Source organism: Dipteris shenzhenensis, chromosome 16, assembly GCF_047967505.1.
Source record: "Dipteris shenzhenensis isolate YYH24624 ecotype China chromosome 16, Dip_SZ_1.0, whole genome shotgun sequence".
Taxonomy (NCBI): domain Eukaryota; kingdom Viridiplantae; phylum Streptophyta; class Polypodiopsida; order Gleicheniales; family Dipteridaceae; genus Dipteris; species Dipteris shenzhenensis.
This window is the reverse complement of record NC_141611.1, coordinates 9360604-9382950: the sequence shown is the minus strand read 5'-3', so window position 1 is coordinate 9382950 and position 22347 is coordinate 9360604. Positions and strand designations below refer to the sequence as shown.

Below are 22347 nucleotides of genomic sequence, written 5' to 3'. Positions count from 1 at the left end.
TAGGCCCCCAAGGGACTGCCAAAATACCGACCCAGTCAGCCCTAATGGGCCGACTGGCTTGCCGCTTGCTGGCCGACTTGGTTGGCTCAGCCCAACCAGCCCTATATAAGGGCAAGGGGTCAGCCCCCCTTTTCTCTTTTCTTGTGCTGCTGCCAGGGCCATTTTGCAGCCCTTCTTCAAAGACCTTGCAGGTCGTATCCCTGCCCATGGATCCCGCCATGCTGCCATACTGCAGTCGTACCCGCTAGCCTCTCTCCGCCTCTGTCTGGAGCTCCAAACAGCCCCAAACAGCACCTAGTGCTACTCTAACAAGGCACCTCTGATCTCACCCTTTGCTGCACCTGTTCCTGTCTCTCCAAGGCCCTACAGACCTTCCAAAAGAGCCATACAGGCTGCAGCTCATGGCAGATCTGTTCCGTACTGTTCCAGGTTCCCAGAAGGCTCTTTTCTTTCTCTGATCCTTGCCCACATGGCAACCATGATGCTGCCCATGTGGCCTTCCATCAGTTCCCAGGTCCACCCCCCCCATGCTCTCCTCATATGGGGGCTTACAGATGGGGAGGTGACCTTTCCAACAACAGCAAGGCAGTGCTTCAGGCACACAAGATGCAGCTTCTTCTCATACCTCTAGGGAGAGGGGCTCCGTGATTGACTCCTTAGACCTCCACATGCGTGCGGCCCGACCCTTGTCAAGGGAGTTTTGGTGGCTGGGGCCGTGGAACTATTTGGAGATCCCGGACTCATACCTGATGCCCCTTGAGCTGACCATTCTAATTCTCCAGCCCCAAAAGGGGGGCATTAGCGCGGTGGGATCCCGCACCCACCCAGTTCGGATCCTCCATTTCGCCTCCACAAGGGTGAACCCCTAAGCTATTCGACACGATGATAGAGCACCAAGTATACCAGATAATGGATGATTGGTTGGGACCACAATGTATGCATCTTTGGCTGGCCCATGGCAGTTCCACGCACTTTCAGCTTGGCTTTTCTCCAGTAAAGCCCAGGTCAGGCTTGGCCGTAGCTGTAATCCGTTTGCCCTTAGAGGTGGTTTGCTCACAGCTCCACTACTAGACGTTGCAGCAGTGCGTCGACCTCTTTGGTGTAGATGTTTCTGTTATGCAATAAGAGGGTTGGGATTGAGCCAGTGGCGACACTGGTTCGTCGACACAAGGACATAGATTACTCGCCATTGAAACCCCCGGCAGAGTCGCTTGAATGCGGTTTTCTAGAGCAGGCTCCCACACACAGGTGAGCCTTGTTCAATTATGTCCCTTCCCCATGAGCTTGTCGGTGGTGAGTTTAAAAAGTGCACGGGCTCCACAACTGCGCACAGACCAACCGCAATAACTGATTCTATGCCAGGAATTGCAGCAAGCTCCGATGGGTAGACCAATTGATCTTCTCTTGATTCAAGAGCACATGTTCTCAGCAACAGACATAGCACGTCGTCATCGTCTTCTCCCTCGAAGGGGCCCGCAGATCTAGTCCCCAGTAGTTGGCAGGAGTGGTCACGTATGCCATTTCAGTTTCTCAGTCAATGGCCTTGGAGCTTTTTGCACAGGGCGAGCTCATTCTAGGCCGCGCAGTTTGGGTGGGCCTTCAAGCAGGAGAGGCCCGGATTGGTATCCTAAATGTGTATGCACTTGCTTGCCGGGAAACACCACCCAGCTTTCTGGCAGCAACTCACAGATTGCCTCCACGAGGTGGACTCATGGATTGTCTAGGGAGACTTCAATAACCTTGAGTTCATGGAGGATAAGCAGGGATGAGCCTCTTTCGTAGAGGTGCCAACTGGGGAGAGGAGTACTTGGGAGCAGTCATCTTTGTAATCAGCGGCAAGGATCCATGGCGCGGGCCAAAGTTTACCAAGCTTGCAGGCAGCTAGCACTTTTCATTTGGCTAGCGTCGGCATGATGGGCTGCTAGACCGTCTAGACAAATTTTGCATTGGTGACTGGGCTCTTCCCCATGGCGGCTCAACAAGCATTCTAGCAGGAACCACGATGTCCGACCACTCGCCAACAGTCCTTCACTTGGAGCAGCCCCAAAGTGGACTCCCACAAAAAGGGTTCCGTATACCAGATGGTCTCTTACAGAAGGAGGATGTCCATCAGTTCTGGGCAGAGCTATGGAGACACCCCAAGGACAATCCTATCAAGGGGTGGGCGACATGGGTGGCTAAGCGGATTCAACGGAGTAGTCAAGAGCTGGAGGGCCAGGCCATGAGACGAAGAGCTGCCATTCAGAAGTGAGAGCGGGCTTTGCGTAGAGATCTTGGGTCCATAGAGATAGGACAGGGGGTCCCAGTGGCTTACGTATCGTCAGGAGTGTGCACGCTTGGAGCTACAAGACTTGGAGGTCCACACAGCAAAGTTCTCTTACCACTCCTCTCGGGCCCGATGGGTCCAACAGGGGGATAGAATGACCAAACAATTCTTCCAGACCACACAACCATGGTCAGCATGGATTTAGCATCAGTGGCTTACACCAACGCTTCTAGCTAGAGAGGCAGTTTGGTCCTACTTCTCAACTTTGAGAAGGCATATGACAGAGTTGAGTGGTCCTTCCTGGAGGGGACTATGCAGAGACTTGACTTTTCAGAGATATGGATCAGAGGGATTTCAGCTCTTTATGCAGGCAGCTCCAGCCAGGTGATCATTGGGGGCCATACAGGAGAGGTCTTTCTACTTTACCGTTCAGTGAGATAGGGCTGCACATTGGCCCCTTATCTCTTCCTTTTTGTGGCGGAAGCCTTGGGCTATTTTCTGCATTCGCAGGCACTTAGCCTTGCCGATCCGGCAGGAGGAAGAGCTCCTAGATTCAGAGTTAGTAGTGATATTGTGCTCTATGTTGATGGCTCTACAATTAGCCTATCGAGGGTCAAAGGAGCATTGTCCATTTATTGCGAGGCCTCCAGAGCTTGCATAAATTGGACCAAATCCGTTGGCTTCGGGGTACAGAGGTGAGCAAGGAGGTCCGAGGTTGGGGAGCAGATTTTGACTTTCGGTGGATTCCGAATGGAGAGATGGCCAAATATTTGGGCTGTCAGGTAGGCATCGACATTTTGGCACAGCAGCATTTCAGCCCGGTCTTGGAGAGTATTCGATGTAAACCCTTATACTGGAGCTCCGCCAAGCTCTCACTGGCAAGTGCACTAGTGGTGAACCAAGTACTCCTTGCCAAGAAATAGGGAGGGTTTAGGGCAGACCAGCGAAAGCTAGAGCACAATCTCTGTTTTATTGGCACCTTTCAATTACAGTCCTTCCATAAACTTTTCCACCGAACACTCCCTTTTACCTTTCCGTATGTCTTATTGAGGTTCATCCACACATAAGATAGGGAATCTGTTTTTGAAATATCTTGTGAAGATCATATAATCAACAAATAGCACATCCATTTTCTTAACAAGCAATACCAAGGAAGCAAAAGGTAATCGACTATGCCTTATACAAGAGTCCTTGAGCGCGTCTTGCAAATTCTTTCTAGACAGGCTAAGATCTCAGGACAGTAACAATTTTTTATATAACTTCATAAGACTATACTATATCCAATCTTACAGAGAAAATATTTATAAAACTTCAAATGACAGAAAGAGTGAATGATTTTTAAATAATTACAACTTCTTAGTATATAACATAATAAATCCGTTACACGATCATCAACGTCAATCTGTAGCAACCTCTAAAAAGTGATTCCCATGCACAACCACCTCAAAATTGAGCCATCCTACCTTTTTAGCTAGTGAACCAGAGATTCCAAAGCGTTGCTCATCAGATTCAGAAAAATCAACTTGTGCTCGTTTGGCAGGAGGCAAATCAATTGATTTTGGTTTTCTTTTTGTCTTCTGCTTGCCCACCATTGCCATTACATATGTAGGCAGACAAAAAACTTCACAGCCTTCTTTTTAATCTGAAAAATGCCATGCAATTTATAGTTAACATTCTGAATCGATAAGTAGCAACAAGCAAAAAAAGTGTTCACATATTTAGCCTTTATGTGAAAGGTAGTCAGACTGCTTTCCAAAAATACTATGGTACTTTACTCTGTTGTGTATTCAAATCTTGGCCCTCTAGGGATGCGTCAATGTTACGAGCAAAAACCTATGAGCAAATTTATCCGAGCTTGTTTTTCAAGAGATTTAAAAAAATGTCTTTATTTAGGAAACATGGTTTTAACACTTTTATTCTCACTAGAAATAGATCCCTTTATCATATAAATATACAGAATTGTCACTCATTCAATTTTACATAACATAAATTTTATTCTTCATAGACATTCTTTGTACCCCTGTTATTACCTTAGAAAAGTGTTGAAAAATAACTCCTTTAAGAAACATCCCTCATAATCACTCTCAATATAATGATATTATACATATATAATTACTTATTAAACACATTTTATATTAATATGACGAGCTTTCTAGTGTTTTAATAATATAAATAACAAGATATTTATGGATATGTTTCTAACGAAGTTAAAATTATTATAAATAAGTATAAACTTGGGCTTATATATCACTCTCATAAAATACATGTAATAATTTAATACTATATAAGCAATATTTTTTAAAATTTAACCCCATATATGTGCTCAAATGGGGTTTTCTAATCAATTTGAGTGGTTCAATGACTATATTTGGATATTGGATATGAAAGTTATGCCACCTTGGAAGACCTACTTCAAAGGAGTTTCGCTAGCGAAACTACTTGGATGGCTTAATTCAATGAGGTTTCTTTGAATAAACCCTTTCATTAGGCTAGGTTGAGAGAGGATTTCAATGTCACCCCCTATTAAGTAAAAATTGTTAGAAGGATCATAAGGGAATTTTCATAGAGAACTCTACTCTACATGTGGGTTTCTTCAAAAGCCATCCCATTATGTTACTCACCATTCCTGAATATTCTTGTAAAGATTTGTGTAGAAAATAGGCATCGCCATAATACTTTACATATTTCTAAGTGAAACTATGTTTTGTTCCAATCTATTTTTGCCAATTTTTTACATAGTTGGAAGCTTTTTTTTTCCTTCGCTCGGACGCTCGGAAGATTTCGCTCGAAAAATGCTCATCCCTGGCCCTCTAGTAGCGCTGATCTTACAAGCTGTAACTATTTCTGCCCTCACTTTGGCAATCATAAGTTGGCTGTGTACCCGGTAATGTTTCAAGAGCTCTTATGGATTCATTCTTCTCTCTCAGGTGCCTATCGTTTTTTCTCCTCCTTGCACGTTTCATTAGTCATCGTGGGTATCAATATTCGAACTTGGTTCAAATCTTGGGAGCAAAGCTTCCTCCTAGTTTTAGTGAGAGTCTGTGGAAGGAACGATATGCTCATGAAAGCTAGGAGGTCACGATCGAAATGAACCATGTGGGTTGGTGTTGGGTACGCGCTTCCCCCCAGATATAGTATCCGAGCCAATTTGCAATAGTATCGTGTTGCTTTCTATGATCAGCACTTATGCTTGGGCATCTTTCTACGGTTAGTGCTCTCTCTCTCTCTCTCTCTCTCTCTCTCTCTCTCTCTCTCTCTTTTTCCTTGGCCCCCCGTTGCTCCTTCCCCACTTAGCGTCTTCACTCTGGCCTTTGCTAATAAAACCGCTTCCCTGGCGATTCATGATAATTTAGGCTGGGTAAAAAAGCAGAAATTTAGATGAGTAGCTCGGCTACAACCTCTTCGACCCTCTTTAGACTACAACCCATTGTAGCAACACTGAAGAAGCAGCAAGCAAATCATCTGGCATTACTACAACAAGCCCCAAAATAACAAAGAAAGAGCACTATGGTGTCCGAGGTACCAGTGTTGAGGAAGACGCCGAGTCAAGATAACTATAGCAACTGTATCAATAAGCGAACACAACTCTACTTCCAACACAACTCTTTTGCACAAGGGAGGTGACCGCAATCAAGTGTCAAACTACAGAACCATTATGGCATGCTCTACTCTAGCCAAGCTATATAGTACAATAGTAGAGGCAAAGCTGAGTGCTTGGGCAGAGAAAGAAAGGAAGAGGGCAATGGGACAAGCGGGTTTCAGGCCCAAACACTCCACTGTGGATCATCTAATTACTCTCCGAGTGTTGATGGAGGACAGCCGCCTTAAGGGGAAGGCACTCTTTTGTTGCTTCATTGATTTTAAGAAGGCATTCGATACGGTGCCTAGGGATGTGCTATGGGAGAGAATGGAATGCATAGAAGTGCCTCAGGAAATAAGGTTTGCTGTCTTTAGACTTTATGAGAAAGTAAAATGTCAATTAAAATGTAAGGATGGGATGTCACAAGAATTTTATAGCAATATGGGGGTCAAACAAGGATGCCCACTCTCACCCACCTTGTTTGGTTTATGCATTGATAGACTTGAGGAACTGATGCACACAGAAGCAGGTAAAAGAGGGTTGTCCAGCCTCTACCTAGCAGATTTTGAGATTCACTTGCTTCTTTATGCGGATGATGTGGTTGTTTTCACTAATAGTGAGGGTAAGATGCAACAAATGATGGATATCCTCAGCATGTTCTGTTCGGAAAGTGGGCTGGCTGTGAATGTTTCCAAAACTAAACTCATGATAGTCAAGACTATACAGCCAAGTAATCCCCCTTCAATCTCATATATGGGTCAACTTGTTGATACAGTGCACTCATTCAAATACTTAGGCATTGAAATTCCAGCCAATAACAAATGGAGCAGCTGTGTGCAACAGAGAATTGATGCAGGATGGGGAAAGTATTATCAATTTGAAAATGACTGCAGCAATACCAACACAAGAAGGTGGCAAGTACGAAACATGATTTTTGGGGCATATGTGGTACAAACAGTGCTCTATGGGGTAGAGGTGTAGGGGGGGAGTATACCATCATCAAAATGGAATGATGTAGAAAAAATGCAGAAATCTTACATTAGAAGACACCTTGGCATCAAGGCTACCACACCCTACTCTCTCCTACTCCTAGAGACAGGATGCATACCCATAGAGTTGCATGCCTTGAAGAGAGTACTCAGATACATCACAAAGGTCAAGCGCATGAATAATGAAAGGCTGCCAAAGAGGGCATGGGTAGAAAGTCAAAAGTCCCAAAAGACGAATAAGGGTAAGATTTTGGCATCTGGATGGGCACTAGATTTTAAAAAATGGTTCCAAAAATGGGAGGTAGAGAGGTACTTGGACTACTCTCCAGAGGAGGTAGATGAGGATGCCTTTCATCATGACCTGCTCAATGCACTACACAGGAAATGGCAAACAGCTGAAAACAGAGATAAGTTTAAGTACTACCGTACATTTATCAACCCCGAATATTGGGCTACTTATACAGGAAGAGAAACAGCCACGCAGAAGTATATTTGCACACCTATGGCAATACATAAGCGAAGAGCTTTGGCCTCACTTCGCACCCGATCACACCAGCTGCAGATTGAAATAGGAGGATGGAAAGATATGCCAAAAGAGAGCAGAATATGCCAATTATGTGACCAGGGAATGGCAGAAACTGAAGAACACATGGTAATGATATGCCCTTACTATACTCACATCCGGAAAGCATTTAGCTCTCTTCTCGAGGGACATAACAGACTGGCTGATATGCTACAGCGGGTCACCCCCAGCTTTAGGAACGTTTGTCTATAAGCTTTTCAAGCACAGGAACTCACCTAAGACATAAAGGTAGTTTCTCTTAATACCCTCCCCTCCAAGGGAGGAGTCTTTGTGTACGAGGATTTTGTATTGCTCAGGTCCCATAGGCCGATTTTTGGTCTTCAGAGGACGATAATATATTCTTCTTCTTCTTCTTCTTCTTCTTCTTCTTCTCTCTCTCTCTCTCTCTCTCTCTCTCTCTCTCTCTCTCTCTCTCTCTCTTTCATATTTATAATATTCACATAGGAGCAGAGCCGCATCATACAAGAACAGGCTCGCACCATTCGAGAACAAGCTGGTCTAATTCAGGCACTCAGACAAGATATCTCGCAGCTCCGGCAGGAGGTCACAGCCATACACACAGTACCAGAAAGTACCCCGGTTGTCGAGGCACAGATTGCAAGCATGTAGTATGTTATTGAGGAGACATCCAGATGGGTTGACGTGGCCAAACGGTAACCCGCAAGGGTAACCGTTTTGGCTACCCTCATGGAGCAGCAATAGAGAGCCAGCAAGGCTCTCAACATCAGAGTACGTGGGATCCCACGCACTGAGGACAGGCACCCACACATTGCCATAGTGCTTCCCTTGGTGGACTTGGAGGACGGTCAAAAAGGGTACAAGATCAATGGAAAACAACATTCAGCCTTCAGAGTTGAGGTGATAAGAAGGAAAGACTCTCATAGTGACTTTCAAAATGCTGAAGTGAATAGTGTTATTTCACTTATAGAGAAGATGCATTTGAATAGTTCTTTGCATGTTGCATTAACTTCTGCAGTTAGAGTTGAGAAGGTTGTTGAACTGCCTAAAACTTATGATGGGTATATTGTCTTTGAACTCCCCCCTTTGCCTGATGGATCTCCAATGTCTGGAATGGAACAAAATGCCGATGGTCATGTATGGACAAAATATTCAACATGTTCACAAGACTTTTTCGATGGAATTGTAAGGATGAGTAGATGTTCTGGATACTTGAGATGCTATAACATTCATTGTCCTTACCTTGAACGAATGGGAGTTCTGAATGATACACAATGGAAGGGAAAGCTTAGGAAGCCACCAAGTACCACTTCTTGACTTCAGGGATGATTCCACTCTATTGCCAGACATCTACAGATTTCGAGGCTGACAGACGAGGTCCGATCACATCTTATGGGCAGGCCCTATTAGACCTCGGCAAGATGCATGATCTCCTTATTTATAATGGTCTTGACAGATGGCCCACCTCAGGTGGTTTCACGTGCTTTCCACATGGGGGAGGCTCCAGCGTTGTTGATTACATCATGGGATCCCCATCCCACATCAACGATTTTACCGTAGCACCTCTCCCTCCAGGAGCTGATCATACCTATCTTTTCTTTAGCATTTCCACTCCCCGTAGCACAGCACCATCCACCCCACTGAGCTCTTACTCCACCTATCATGAAATACGCTTTGACCGCGATCACTCACCTACTTACTCTGACCGTCTGTATTGTCATCCTGCTTCAACATGTATCCACTTGCTTGGTACTATTTCTTTTTGTTTTTCAATAGTATGCTTATTAAGAAATGAAATGTTTTCCTACTATTCAGTTACGGACAATGGGGACTAGGTCTAGCATTTGAGGGTGGACCCCCTTGCTTGGGGTTATGGGCATTAGTGGCCCACAAGAGTGATGGCCTCTCTTTGAGAGGGACATCTGGAAACCACACCCCACCTGAATACCCAAACATGGGACCAATCAAATGCACAGATTGCATACTGACCTAGGAACCATTCAAGAGAATGTTCCCTGAGCTTTGGGTGTGGGCCTGGCAGCATGCCAAGAGTAATGGAGATACAAGATAAGACGACAAACAAATGAGCTCAGTATGGCTCAATTATGACCTTAGAGTACGTCAATAGATAGTCCAAGCTGTTAGGAACCTGTGGGTGCAATCAGAATTGAATTCTGACAACTTTGAAATTTTAGAGTTTTTGGGAGTGACACGTGGCAGCTGACACGTGGCAGACTGCCACATGGAATCTGAGCTGGCAGGTCAGTCCACCTGTCCCACACATGTGGCAGCATGCATGGCAAGTGGCAAGGCATGCAGGCCAAGTGTCTGGCCCCAAATCTGGTAGATATGGGGCAGGTTGTGGGCTGTCCTCTTTGGGACTGCAGCCCACCAAAAATCTGGGACACCTTCCACTCTAAGCCTTGGGGGGGGGGGGGGGGGGGGGCTGAGCCTATAAAAGAAGGCCTCTCCCCTTCATTCCCTACATGATAAATTTGTCACTTTTCTTCTCCCTCCTTTTGGTTGATGCGGCAGAACCTCTCCAGCTCCTTGGGTGCACCCAGCTTCTCCCCAGGCCATTCTCTCACCTCAGCAACACTTTCTCTCTCTACAACAGCACATGCTCTCTCTACAGTTCCAGTCCTTCCTCTCCAGAAATCTGCCCTCTCTCAGCTCTTCTGGAACAGCAGCAGCATCCTCTCTCCTTCTCCTAGCTTGGAGCAGCCACAGCCCCTTTCTCTCTCCTGCTGCAGTATTTCTCTCTCTACTGCAAAATTTCTCTCTCTACTGTTCCGGCCCATTCCCCTTGCAGAAATCTGCATTTCTATGCACCTCTGAAACAGCAGCAGCTCCTCTCTTACATCCCCTCCCTTGGGATCAGCATTGGCACTCTCTCTCTACAGCTATCACTCCATAAAAGCTCTCTCTAGCCTACAGGCTGTCTTTCTAAGCTGTTCTCATTCCAGCCCCATTTCCACACTCTCCTCACCCAAGGTAGCTTCAGAGGCATCAAGGACTTCATCTACAAAAGGGTCAAGTCACGAAGGGAGCCTATATTGTCAAGTTTATCTCATTTACAGCACTATTTCATGTCGTTTCTACTATCTTTCTAAAAACTAGTGCTTGCCTCTAATGTTGGATGTAAGTGGTGATTGTTGCAGGCTTCTTCCTTGTGGATTGGGCAAGCCAAGAGTTGAAACCTGAGCTTGGAGTCCTCCTTTTTGTTGTCTACCTTGCACATATGCTCTTGAGTCTAAGTTACTAAACATTTTATTTAGTAACAACTCTAAGAACTTTTAGCAGAGATTTCTAGAGGGACGGTCCTCCTCACCACTCACTGACACTCAGATCTGGTATGAATACGCACGCACACTTTATGACATCCCAAATCAGCCAGTCCCTAACCTCTAACATATGCCACGTCCCACTTCCTGCAGCCTCTTCACAAGGGGGGGATAAAGGATGCCATAATGAAACTTCATAATGGCCGAGCGAAGGATCATGAGGGACTATGCACTGAGTTCATTGCGTATGGGATTAACCTCCTAGCCCCAATCTTAGCAAAGCTCTTTAATAAAGCTGTTTGTTTGGGATTTCCACACACCTGGACCATTAATACTATCTCACCCATCCACAAGGCAGAGGATCCCACAAGCCCGGAGAACTACGGACATGTCATGTCCAACATTTATGCATTAATACTTGAGTCCAAGGTCAGTAGATTTGCGGAGTATCAAGGACTTAGAGTAGCAAGACAGGCCGGCTTCCAGCGTGATCATGGTACCACATACCACATTCTCACGCTCAGATGTATCATTGAGGAGGCGAGGGCACGGAAGTAGAGGGTTTATTGTTGCTTTGTGGATTTCCGCAAGGCATTTGACACGGTCCCAAGAGCCCGCCTCATATGACGCCTATAGGATTTGGGTTACGACCAGGAGATCATTTCGGCTATCATGGCACTTTACGAGAGTTTCAAGTAGAGTCCGGGCACGAGCTGGGTGGGCAAACGAGACCATGAGCACTATCGGGGTCAAACAAGAGTGTCCATTATCACCTACCTTGTTTGGCCTCTACATTGACGAGCTTGAGACAGTGATGCAGACATAGAAGGGGTAGGTTGCTCTCTTGCGGGGACGCTGATCCGGATATTGCTTTACGTAGATGACGTGGCTCTCGTCTTTCATCAGCGGAGGGGCTCCAGAGACACCTTGACGCACTACAGTCCTTTTGTCAGTCTCATGATTTGAAGGTCAACCTAGGTAAAACCAAGGTTATGATCTTCAATACATCTCGAGCCGTCATGTGCCAGGAGCAGTTCACATTTGATGGGTCACCTGTTGAGATAGCTTCATCATATACTTATCTTGGGGTTGTCTTTTCCGGACCCATCTTCACTGTGATACCCGCGATGCAGGCATGCTTGAGCAAAGGATATGCTTCATCGGCCAGACTAAAGAGGCATTGCTTCCGCTCTCACTTTCAAGATCCACGGACCAAGGGGTTGCTTTTTGACTCCTTGGTCCGTCCAGCGAGGATGTATGACAGTCCATACTAGGGGCCAGACTTGTCGGATGCAAAGTGGGGCCAACGTGGAGTGGCTACAAGTTCTCATGTTATCACGGATGATCCGTAGCAAGCCATCTGTTCCTCACCAGATCGTTCGGGCGGACTTTGGGTCACCCCCATTACAGCCAAATGCTGCATTTCAGGTCATCACGTATCTGTACTGAGTCAGGGAGTATGGGGATTACACCTCTGGGCGCAGCAGGCTACCATGGCTAGCACTGTCCTCTTCTATGGTCCTTGCAGCAGGAGGGAACCAAAGATGCTGGTATGCACGCATAGAGAGATGGTTTGAGGGACTAGGGCTCCACATGGACAGACTACCTTCCTTCCAGTACAGCATGGATGCTCGGTTTTCTCCCCTCCTATCACACGAGGTCAACCAGGTTACTCGTGAGAATCTATTACAGCTACACACATTTCGGACCTGGCTGGGCCTGAGTGATCTTCCAGTGAAGCTGGGCTTCTACAGAGATCACTTCTTACATATCACAACGGAGGGTTTCATTGACCCACCGGGGTACACACAGATCTACTTACCCCACTCAATGAGGATCTCTCTCTGGCAATTCCGAGTCTCTTCACATAGACTTTGTATTGAGAGCGGCAGAGCAGAGCGACTACCCAGGGAGAGGCGCATATGCACTTTGTGTGACATGCAGGAGGTTGAGACAAAGGAGCACTTCATCTTCAGGTATCGACGGGCACCAGCGTCCCATCACGGCTATGCACCAGCCAGGGCGACATGACATACGGAGGATTCTGCTCTGCTCCAGTCCTTTTCTTTTCATTGTTACATCCAGATGTATTTGATTATGAATGATCAGACTTAGGATTCAGCACGGGTGATGATGCTCGTTCAGTAGTTCCACCCTCACTGTGATTTGTATCAAGTTTTCTTTCAGTCTCATAGACCCATCGGTCTTCCGAAGACTCTAATAAAATTTCTTTCTTTCTTTTCTTTCTAAGAAATAAAAATTAAATGTAATGCATTTGAAAAAGGATTATTAAAAGGTATTAAAAATGTTGTGTGTGCGTGTGTGTGTGTAAATATATAAACTAAGCACGAAATATTGAAAAAAAAGTATTTCATTTAAACCGCTCGCCACTATGGCATCATGCATTTGCATCGAACTAAGCAACTGACCTCGTGGTTGACCTACAGCCAATGTGCATCCACATGGACCAACATGTGCCTCGCTCGCAACCCCTCGTCCAGCCTCTACTTCCCCTCCTGCTGCTGATAAAATAGCAAAAGAGGCCAACCGCCGTGCTCTGTCTGTTGTGCTGCAAACCGTGCTCTACTATGCTACCAGCCACTCTACCAGTGTGCAGCCAATCCTTCAGCCCGACTGTTCCAGTCTACGCGACTGTTCTTTGCTGAGCACTCTCTTCACTCCACTCCATCACTCATTAGCCGCGAAGACCAGTCGCGAGTGACCCCAATCTATTCTCACAGATCTGGTCTGTCCCATTGCCCAAGTTCCCAACTCATGTCTGCTTGCTATCTACAGTTGCAACTCGCCGCCTCTGAGTCCACACTCGTGTTAGCAGCCGGCTTCTCTCTTCTGCCTTGCTCCTACGTAGTGCTGCCAAAGTGCCTCTGCTACGACATATCAAGATGGTAAGGGCACCACAACAACAAGTGGCAATCTCCTAGCTCTCCCTCCACTCCACCTATTGCCAAAGATATTTCCGTCCAACCACCAGAAGACCACAATACAAAAGAGAGGCTTAGAGTCCCACCAATACATGGTCCTCTGACCTTACCAAAATGTTGTACTACTATCTAGCTGTCACCTCTAGATCCCTAAGACTGCGTGCTCCAGTCAGTTTATGTGGACTCTTTGTCCGTGATCCCTTCCACCTTGCTATCCAGCTAGCCAGCCTGGGTGGGCAGCACCTTGAGCTAAGCCTGCAGCCCTTGTATGTCGCCTTCAGCTCCTATGTATAGGCCCAAGGATGATCTTATTGCTGCTGCTCCTTGCTCTTGGATTGCTGCTCCTTCCTGCTCTTGGATTGCTGCTCCAAGTGATGCCTTATGAGCCCCAGAAGGGGCCCTTTTACAAGGGCTAAGGCCCCCAAAAACCAACCGACCGAGTAGGAGGAAATGGGCCGACCCAGCAGCCCCCCTTATTGGCCGACCCAGTAGGCAGGACCCAGGGCTAGCCCTTTTACTGCTGCTCCTGGCCACCTGGATGCCCAGCATATCTACCCTATCCCAAGGGATATTGCAGGCCTGCAACCTACCCATAGCCCTCGCCTATCTGCTCCATCTTCCCCGCCATCTGTCATGGGCTTTTCCTGCCCTGAACCAGCAAGGTGTCCTTAATCCTTTGCAAAATCAAGCCCACGATCGAAGCTTAGGGATTGTAGAGAGAAAAGCTTGGCTTTTTGAGCACTTTTCTGTAGCACCTCTACCTGTACGGAACTGTACGGAAGCTGCAGGCTGCATTTATTGCAGGAAACTTCACACGTGTGGTCCATACACCCTGTACGGACCTGCTGCATCGTTTTCTGTGTCAGCTTAAGGCTGTACATATGTTTTTCCTGCATTTATGGCTGTACGGAACTGTTATGGCACTGTACGGAACTCGGAGTTGCTGTACGGTCAGCCTCAGAGTGTGGGCCAGCATTTTGGATCTGTTTCAGAGTGCGTGCCAGCATTTTGGAGCTGCCTCGAGCTGCATGCTGGCTGTTGAATCTCTTTGGAGCTTGTTGAAGTGATCTAGAGTCCACTCCTTGAGCCCATTCTTCCTCATTTGGCATCCCTTTGCCTTGGACTGCGAGTTCCCCTCCATTGGATCTCTTTCTCTCCATTTCTAAGTGCTCTCCTCCTCGTGGGAGCACTTCCTTTTGCTGTAATTCCCATTTCCAGCCCTCATTTGCTCGCTTTCAAAGCCTTACACTACTAACCTTTAGGGCTACATCATTGGGTAAGCCGTTGTTGCATTGGTTCTTTCCAATTTCTGCTTTGGAAAGGCCTCGTGTTGCCTTTGGGGATTTTTCTTGCAACAGGTACACCTTGGGACAACAGAGTCTCTCGCAGGCATAAGCTTTGAAGCTTGGGCAGAATTTTGTTACTTGATTTTGAGAGGTTGCATTTCTCTCATTTGCTTTGCCAGTTGGTGCATTTGTCTTGAATTTCAGCACCATGTCTAGTGGCAAAGATGATTTGTTTGGGATGCTTGGGGCTGATGACAAACTTGATGGCACCAATTATCCCATGTGGTCATACATGATGGGACATGTTTTGGTTGCCAAGAATCTATGGCATATTGTTTCAAGTTCTGAGGCTAGGCCTACACGCACTGTCACTACTGGTGCTGCATCTCCTGCCTCTGGTTCTTCTTCACGTGATGGTTCTAATGCTACTTCCAAGACACCTGCACCTCCTGCTACAGGTGGTTTGCCTCCTACACAGGAGCAGATTCAATGGGATGGTCGTGATGCCAAAGCACATGCCTTGATTGCTCTTTCAGCGAAACACGTTATTATCTCTCATATTCGGTCTTGCAAGACAGCTAAGCAAGCATGGAAGCAGCTTGCATCTTTGTATCAGGTGCGGAATGAGACGAGGGTTGCCTATCTCCGCAAGCAGTTAAAAGACTTGAAGCTTGAAGAGGGTGGTAACATGGATGCCTATCTCACTAATGTGAAGGACTTGAAAGAGCAGTTGGCCAACATTGATGAGATTATGCTTGATTCTCAACTTGTTTCTAGTACCCTAGATGGGTTGCCTAATACATATCAAGGCTTTGCTACTACATTGAGGTTGGTTGCAGGGGGTGATGCTTATCATTTCTCATTTGACCAGCTGGTTGCTCTTCTTCTTCAGGAGGAGCAAAGTCATGCAAATCGCAATGCTTCTATGGCTAGTGATCAAGCATTTGCTGCCCATCACAAACACAAAGGTAAAGGCAAGGTTTCAGCTGGCAAACCCTCTCATTCCCATGCTGATCATTCACATGGTGCCTCTTCTTCAAGGGATAACAAAAAGAAGAAGAGATGTAATTATTACAGCAAACCTGGGCATGATATTTCTGAATGCAAGAAGTGCATGGCATCTGAAAAGAAGAAGAAAGAGTCTGGTCGTGCAGTATCTGGTTAGTCTAGTGTAGAAGATCGACATGAGTCCGCTAATTTTGCACAAGACCAGCATTGGGATTTCTTGGTTACATGTCACTATAATCCTGATGTTCATGATGCTTGTATGGCAGTTTCAGATGTTCATGATGCCTGGTTCTTTGATAGTGGTGCTAGCAAGCACATCACTTCCTACCGGAAGTTATTCAGCTCATTAGAGCATACATCTCAGGGGGGGGCCAGTGTCACATGTGCCAATAATGCATCATATACCGTGAAAGGTATTGGGCAAGTTGCTCTTACTTCTGTCTGTAGTGGTATTGTTACTCTAGAGCATGTGCATTATGTTCCAGGCATTCGTAAGAACCTCGTTTCTATTTCAGCCATTGCTACATGCGACTTTCAGGTTCTTTTTTATGGTGTTAGGTGTGCAGTGTATGATGCTACACATGCCTTTACCATGTCTTGACTGGCACATTGACTAGAGGTCTTTATAGACTTGATGCTTATGACAGATGTTTGGATGATGATGCTGCACTTGCAGATGCACATGCCTTTGCTCTTGATTCTACCATGGCAGATACTCATTTGTGGCATGAGAGGTTTGGACAACTCAATTTTGGAGCCCTGGTGAAGTTATATAAGGAGGATATGGTTGTTGATCTTCCTTCTGCACTACTATCTAGGCATCCAATTTGCTAGCAGTGAGGGGGGCATTTTGATGTCACAATCCAAGTACATTGGACAGCTTTTGCAACGTTTTCAGTTTGAGGATTGCAAGCCAGTATCCACACCATTAGAGCCTGGTTTTCACTTCTCTTCTGAGGATGGCAGCGGTACATGTGATGTCACTCTCTATCAGCAGGCAGTTGGTTGTTTGATTTACCTATGCCATAAGAGACCTGATCTACAATATGTTGTCTCAGATATATGAACAGTCCATCTATTCACCATTGGCATGCCGTGAAGCGTGTTTTCAGATATCTGAAAGGCACTCAGCATTTAGGCCTTCTTTATGGGGCTGATACTTCACTTGTCATGCATGGATTCACTGATAGTGATTGGGCTGGTTGTTCGGACACTCGTGTGTCACACAGTGGCAACTGTTTTATGCTTGGTACTTCATGTGTTTCTTGGTTCAGCAAGAAGCAGAGTATAATTGCTACTTCTAGCTGTGAAGCTAAGTATAGAGCAGCTTTTACAGCTACAGTGGAGTCTGTTTGGCTTTGGAAGCTACTTGCAGGTCTTTGTGCGTGTCAAACTACTCCTACCGTCATCTTCACTGATAGTCAGAGTGCTTTGGCTATTGCACGGAATCCTGTTTTCCATGCTCGCACAAAGCATATTGAGGTTCACTATCACTATGTCAGAGAGCGATTATGTTCCCACTAAATTGTAACTTGATCTGTTGTACTCTGTACAATCATAGGTTGCTATATCCCTACAGGACGAACATGTGCAACCATGACATTAGATATTTTGGTATCCTGAGCCATGTCCAGGATACTTCAGCCCATAACATGGAGAGGGGTTATAGGCCATCCTATGGGCTATCCATAGATGCCACTTATTCCTTGGTATGTGCCTTGTAGGCCTAGTTATAGTCGGTACAGTTAGTACATGTACCACCTAGGTCAATTAGGACACTTAGTCCAGTTAGGACAGTTAGCCCTAGGTTTTTTGTTATGTTGGCTCCCCCTTGAGCCTCCACACTCACTTTTGCAGCAATCTAATACAGCACCTCAATTTTCTCCTTCTTACTTCCATTTTTTAGCTTCCATTGCTTGTCATAGCCAACAAAATTAAACAGCTTGAGCTGATTTTTGTGCATTCTAAAATATGCTCGCATGATTTGTACACTCGCAACTTTTGGAAAGGTGAATTCACCTATGACATCACCTATCCCCGGGAGTGAAAGGTGATGGGAGGCCATTTGTGATCAATTCAAGCTCCAAGAGGGAGCTGAGGAGAGTGTGTCCAAAGAGGATGATCTTTGCATTGTGCCATTCGATGGAGGGGCGGAGGCAAGGTCGACATGGCCATCAAAGCTCCACTCTCTCTCTCTCTCTCTCTCTCTCTCTCTCTCTCTCTCTCTTTGCAAAAGCACTTATCTTTTTCTTACTTCATCAAGCTTCTTCACTTCATTTGTGGGCAAAACACATATGCTTCAAAAGCTTTGATGTGGAGGACGAAGGCAGACAGATACCTCTTGGTGACCTCAGCCTCAAGAAAGAAGCTCCTAAGAATGGGCATGATGTGTTCTAACATGAGGGTTGTCGAGGTCCTGCAAGACGCTCCTGCAAAAAATGGTTCATATGTTCGCGCCCATAATTGGCCACCATCTTACCCCAGATTCGGCAAGGGGTGAGAAAAGAAACTCAAATGATGAGCCAAAACTGCATTGAAGGGCAAGTTAAAGCGCAAAGGCTATAGAAGAAACTTGCTAGTAACATAAATTTTAAAGCAGAGGCGCTAAAGGGAATATTGTGGAAAGGCAAGCCATCACATGTGATACTTGTCTTCTCCATTCCTAACGCTCGAGCTGCATTCGTGGCTTCTAGGATGATTCTCAGGCATTGCCCCCTTGTTCCGCACTTGAGATGATGACGGGCCAAAAATGGATGCAAAGCCGAGATCACTCAGAATGCACGCCTTGGGAATTTTGAAATTTGATGCGTGGTCACCAAGGGACCTTCTTGTCTTGAGAGGCTTGCTGTGCAAGGCAAAGGGTGAGCTAGGGCTGCCCCTTAGTGCCATGTGGCACTCTAAAGAAGAAGGACAGAGAGCTCCCCTTTCCTACCACGTGGCACTCTCAAAGCTTCCCCTCCATTCCCTCTCCATGCAACACGTGGTAATCTCTTGCCTCCCTCTTTCCTTAATATATAGTAGGAGTAGGATATAAGATAAGAAGAATCAGTAATCTCTTGCCTCCCTCTTTCCTTAATATATAGTAGGAGTAGGATATAAGATAAGAAGAATCAGAAATCCCGCTCTTGATTGGATGTTATTTTGCTTGAGTCCGTTTCTTCGCCATTGCATTCCATCTCAATTAGGCAGCTATAGTTTGCCCTCCAATTTCAAGACTTGGGGTGACATTTGCACTTTGCTTTTCCATTTGTGATTTTGTCAGGAATTCTAAGGCCTCTCTTGCAGCCTACAACCACTCCAAGTATGAGCACTAACAATAGCCACCCTAGCAAGAAGAGTCCCATTTGCTGGCTTTCAGTATCACCACTGTGTCCCTGCATTTTGCCCACCTCCAGAGTGATCACCTTCACTTCCCTTTTCACATCTCTTCCCTTGCACCATCCCAATAGTCTCACTCTCTCCTTGTCATCTAGGTGCAAGTGCTCCCATTCCCTCGCCCAAAGTGACTTATGCTCCAGCACGATGCATGCACCCACCACGTTGGCCACGGGACTTTCTCTATTGGATTTCAAACCAATGTAGCACAATCCCTATGGGCACTTCAGCTGGGCGAGAGGTGAACAAATGTGCTAGACCGAATCTGGTAGCTTCAAACAACTATGTGGCCTGTGAAGTAAAGCCAGTCGTCGCTCAGATCTAAGTACGTAAAACCTATGTGGCCACCTGGGTTCCAAACATAAAGATCCAACTTCATATGGAGGCTGTTGAGAGCATGGCCGAGGCCAGATGCTGAAGCAGTGGTAAATTGTTGTGCCACTAAGAAAATGCCCAACAATTAGGTGTTTGCCGGACGCTATCCAACAACTCCTTGCAACCGGATGACGGTTGACATCTTGAAATCCATCCATGCGCAGTCTCTCACGATGCTTCCCTACCTCTGCAGATCCAGAAATTGGATCCCTGCCCAAAAATGACTCTTTCGGTGGTAGAAACCCCTTTCGCTCTTTCACTCAATTCCAAAGTTCACTCACAAAGAATCACTCACAATTTAGTAAAGGTTCAACAGCACTCGAGAAATCGGTTGAAAACTTGCTCATCCGCCTTTGGTTGAAAACTTGCAGCTTGCTGAAGTGCAAAACAGACAAAAATCTATGAAGTACCTGATCATCCGTGGAGGTTGGCGGCAGGTGTGATGATCGGCAAGTCTTCAATGCGTTGGTTGATCGGAATGACTAATCCTGGACTTCTCTAATCACAGGTTATACAGTCACGTAACTCCCTGTGCAAAAATACCCAAAAAAATTAAATTCAAGAAGGCTCTCTGGCATCACCACAAAACACACCCGCAAAGCAACATCTTTCTTGCTTCTTTCAGAGTTGTCCATACTCTGGAGACTGGAGGAGGACGTCTGCGGAGCCTAAGCTCACGGGTGCGTGGAGGATTCAAATGAGCTGATGGGCAAACACAGGGAAGACTAGAGCCACCCATGCCATGGTGCGCAAGTCTATAAACACCCTAAGCCCCCCTTGGCAACCTAGCTCTCCCCTCCACACGACACGTGGCAACTTGTTGATCTCCCACCCTCCTTAATATATAGTAAGATAAGATAAGATAAGAAGATAAGATAAGAAGTAAGATAAGATAAGATAAGTAAGATAAGATGTGCAAGGCCACCATTGTACAAGTGGGTGCATAACCTCAAGAGAGGGCTTTGTTGGGATGAGGATTTGTTTCTACTCGAGTCTCGTGTGAGAGTTCTATGAGGGTGGATTCAAACCACCGCCACCGCGTGTGCTCGATTCGCACCAACGTGTGGTTTGTATTGCAATTGGAGGAGAGTTGACCATGGAGTGGGTGGTCTTCATGTGCCGAACACAAAGCTTTTGTGTCAGTGTCCGCGTCCACTCCTTATGGCAACCCTTCACACCACCTTTTGGAGGATGATCAGCGGGTGGTGTGAATCTGGAGTGCTGAACTTGATACCTTTTAACAAATTTGTGAAGGAAGTTCAACAAGAACACCACATATCTGAGGAAATTGTGGCTCTGGAGGATAATGAAAGTTCATATTGCTCCAGGGATACCGACCTCAATCATCTCCCATATTCTAGGAATAGAAATCTTTTGGATGTAGAAATTCAACAATCGTGGGAATGTCATTTTGGCCTCTTTTGTTAATCCCCTTCTAGGAAGGTAGCAAATTGATTTCATTGTCGATATATTTGTGCCTGTGTCAAGTTGGACCGATTTTAAAAGTGAGTATTACGTCTCAAAATATTAGTTCATTCCTTCAACATTTATATCTTCGTTGAGATGAGTGTTCAAAGGGAACAAACGTAAACACTGGATCGTTCCACCGTTATTGAGAGGGGACAAGGTTACAATAATACACACTAGGTTTGAAAACTTCCCTCAAGAATAACCACACATTGAAAGTAATACATTTGTGTCTCTATGAAGTGAATACAAAAATAAATTGGAGGTTATGTGTGAACTCATTGTAGCAGTTCATGATATAAGGACCATAGGAACGCAGGTGGACAATCTAAAGGCTCATAGAATGCAACAAGCAAAACCTTTCAAGCCTTGAGTTTTCCTCTCTAATGCATTTGTGTATGCCCATTGCCATGCTACGCCCTTGAGTTTATTTCTTTCTAGACGGTCATACTATTCATTGCTTCAAGTCCCAACATCTAGACATTGTCCATCCTGCAAACGATTTTTGCTTTCTTTAGTTTGACTAAAAAATAGCCTAAGCTTATCATCTATTATATTTCTTTAGGAGGAGTCGCCATGTGGCAAGAGGAGCTGGAGTGGAGGCGAAGCTAGGAGATGTGCGATCTGGCGAGCAAAGAAGAGACCCCTTCTATTTTTAAGGTGCCACATGGCACCCCTCTTGAGGTGCCTTGCTCAACATGGCAAGACTTGTTTGAGGGGGCATGGGGAAATGGTAAACAAGGCTCACGTGGCATTTCTCGCCCAATGGCCTTTAAAATAATAAGAGCCTTTGACTCTGCGTCTCCCATAGCTTGCTCAGCAAAGCTCTCAAATCTTCTCCGTGCAGCTGTTATCTTCGTTTGTGTCCTAGTTTTGTTGTTGCTTATGGGGATGAGCATCCCTCAGTTGCAAGAGGAGAGTCAAGTGAAGGAGAAGCCAAGAGTAGCTACGTAGGATGAGGGAGGAACCACATCTTGCGTCTCTACTTTCGTTGTTTTAAAGGTAGTCCAAAGCGAAGGACTATGAGTGATGCTCAGTTTCAACTGTGAGATTTGAAAATGTTTGTGGGTCTCTGCACACTAGCCTATCTAGGCCACACATTCAATATGGAATGGGGAGGCTACCTAGCACATGTCCAACCCCTTTGACTTAGAGCAAGACCACCAACAACCAAGAGTGCTACTCCTTGGTTAAGATGCACCTCAAGGGCCTTCTTTTGGCACCTGAACAAGTG

The 22347-nt window shown here is 45.9% G+C and overlaps 1 protein-coding gene across 3 annotated transcripts in view; it reads right to left on the bottom strand.

Moving 5' to 3' along the window:
- The window catches only part of LOC147892520 (rRNA processing protein-like protein), a 101693-nt gene extending 81336 nt beyond the window's left edge, over positions 1–20357 (bottom strand). For 2 of the 3 annotated variants that reach the window (XM_087387142.1, XM_087387144.1), the window contains exons 1-2: positions 20057–20273; positions 3730–3908 (exon numbers count right to left, since the gene is read on the bottom strand). In XM_087387142.1, the coding sequence (XP_087243268.1) occupies positions 3730–3864 (135 nt within the window). In that variant the 5' untranslated portion in view covers positions 3865–3908; positions 20057–20273. The other variant, XM_087387143.1, reaches the window with a different exon arrangement.
- Between the last annotated feature and the right edge of the window lie 1990 nt (positions 20358–22347).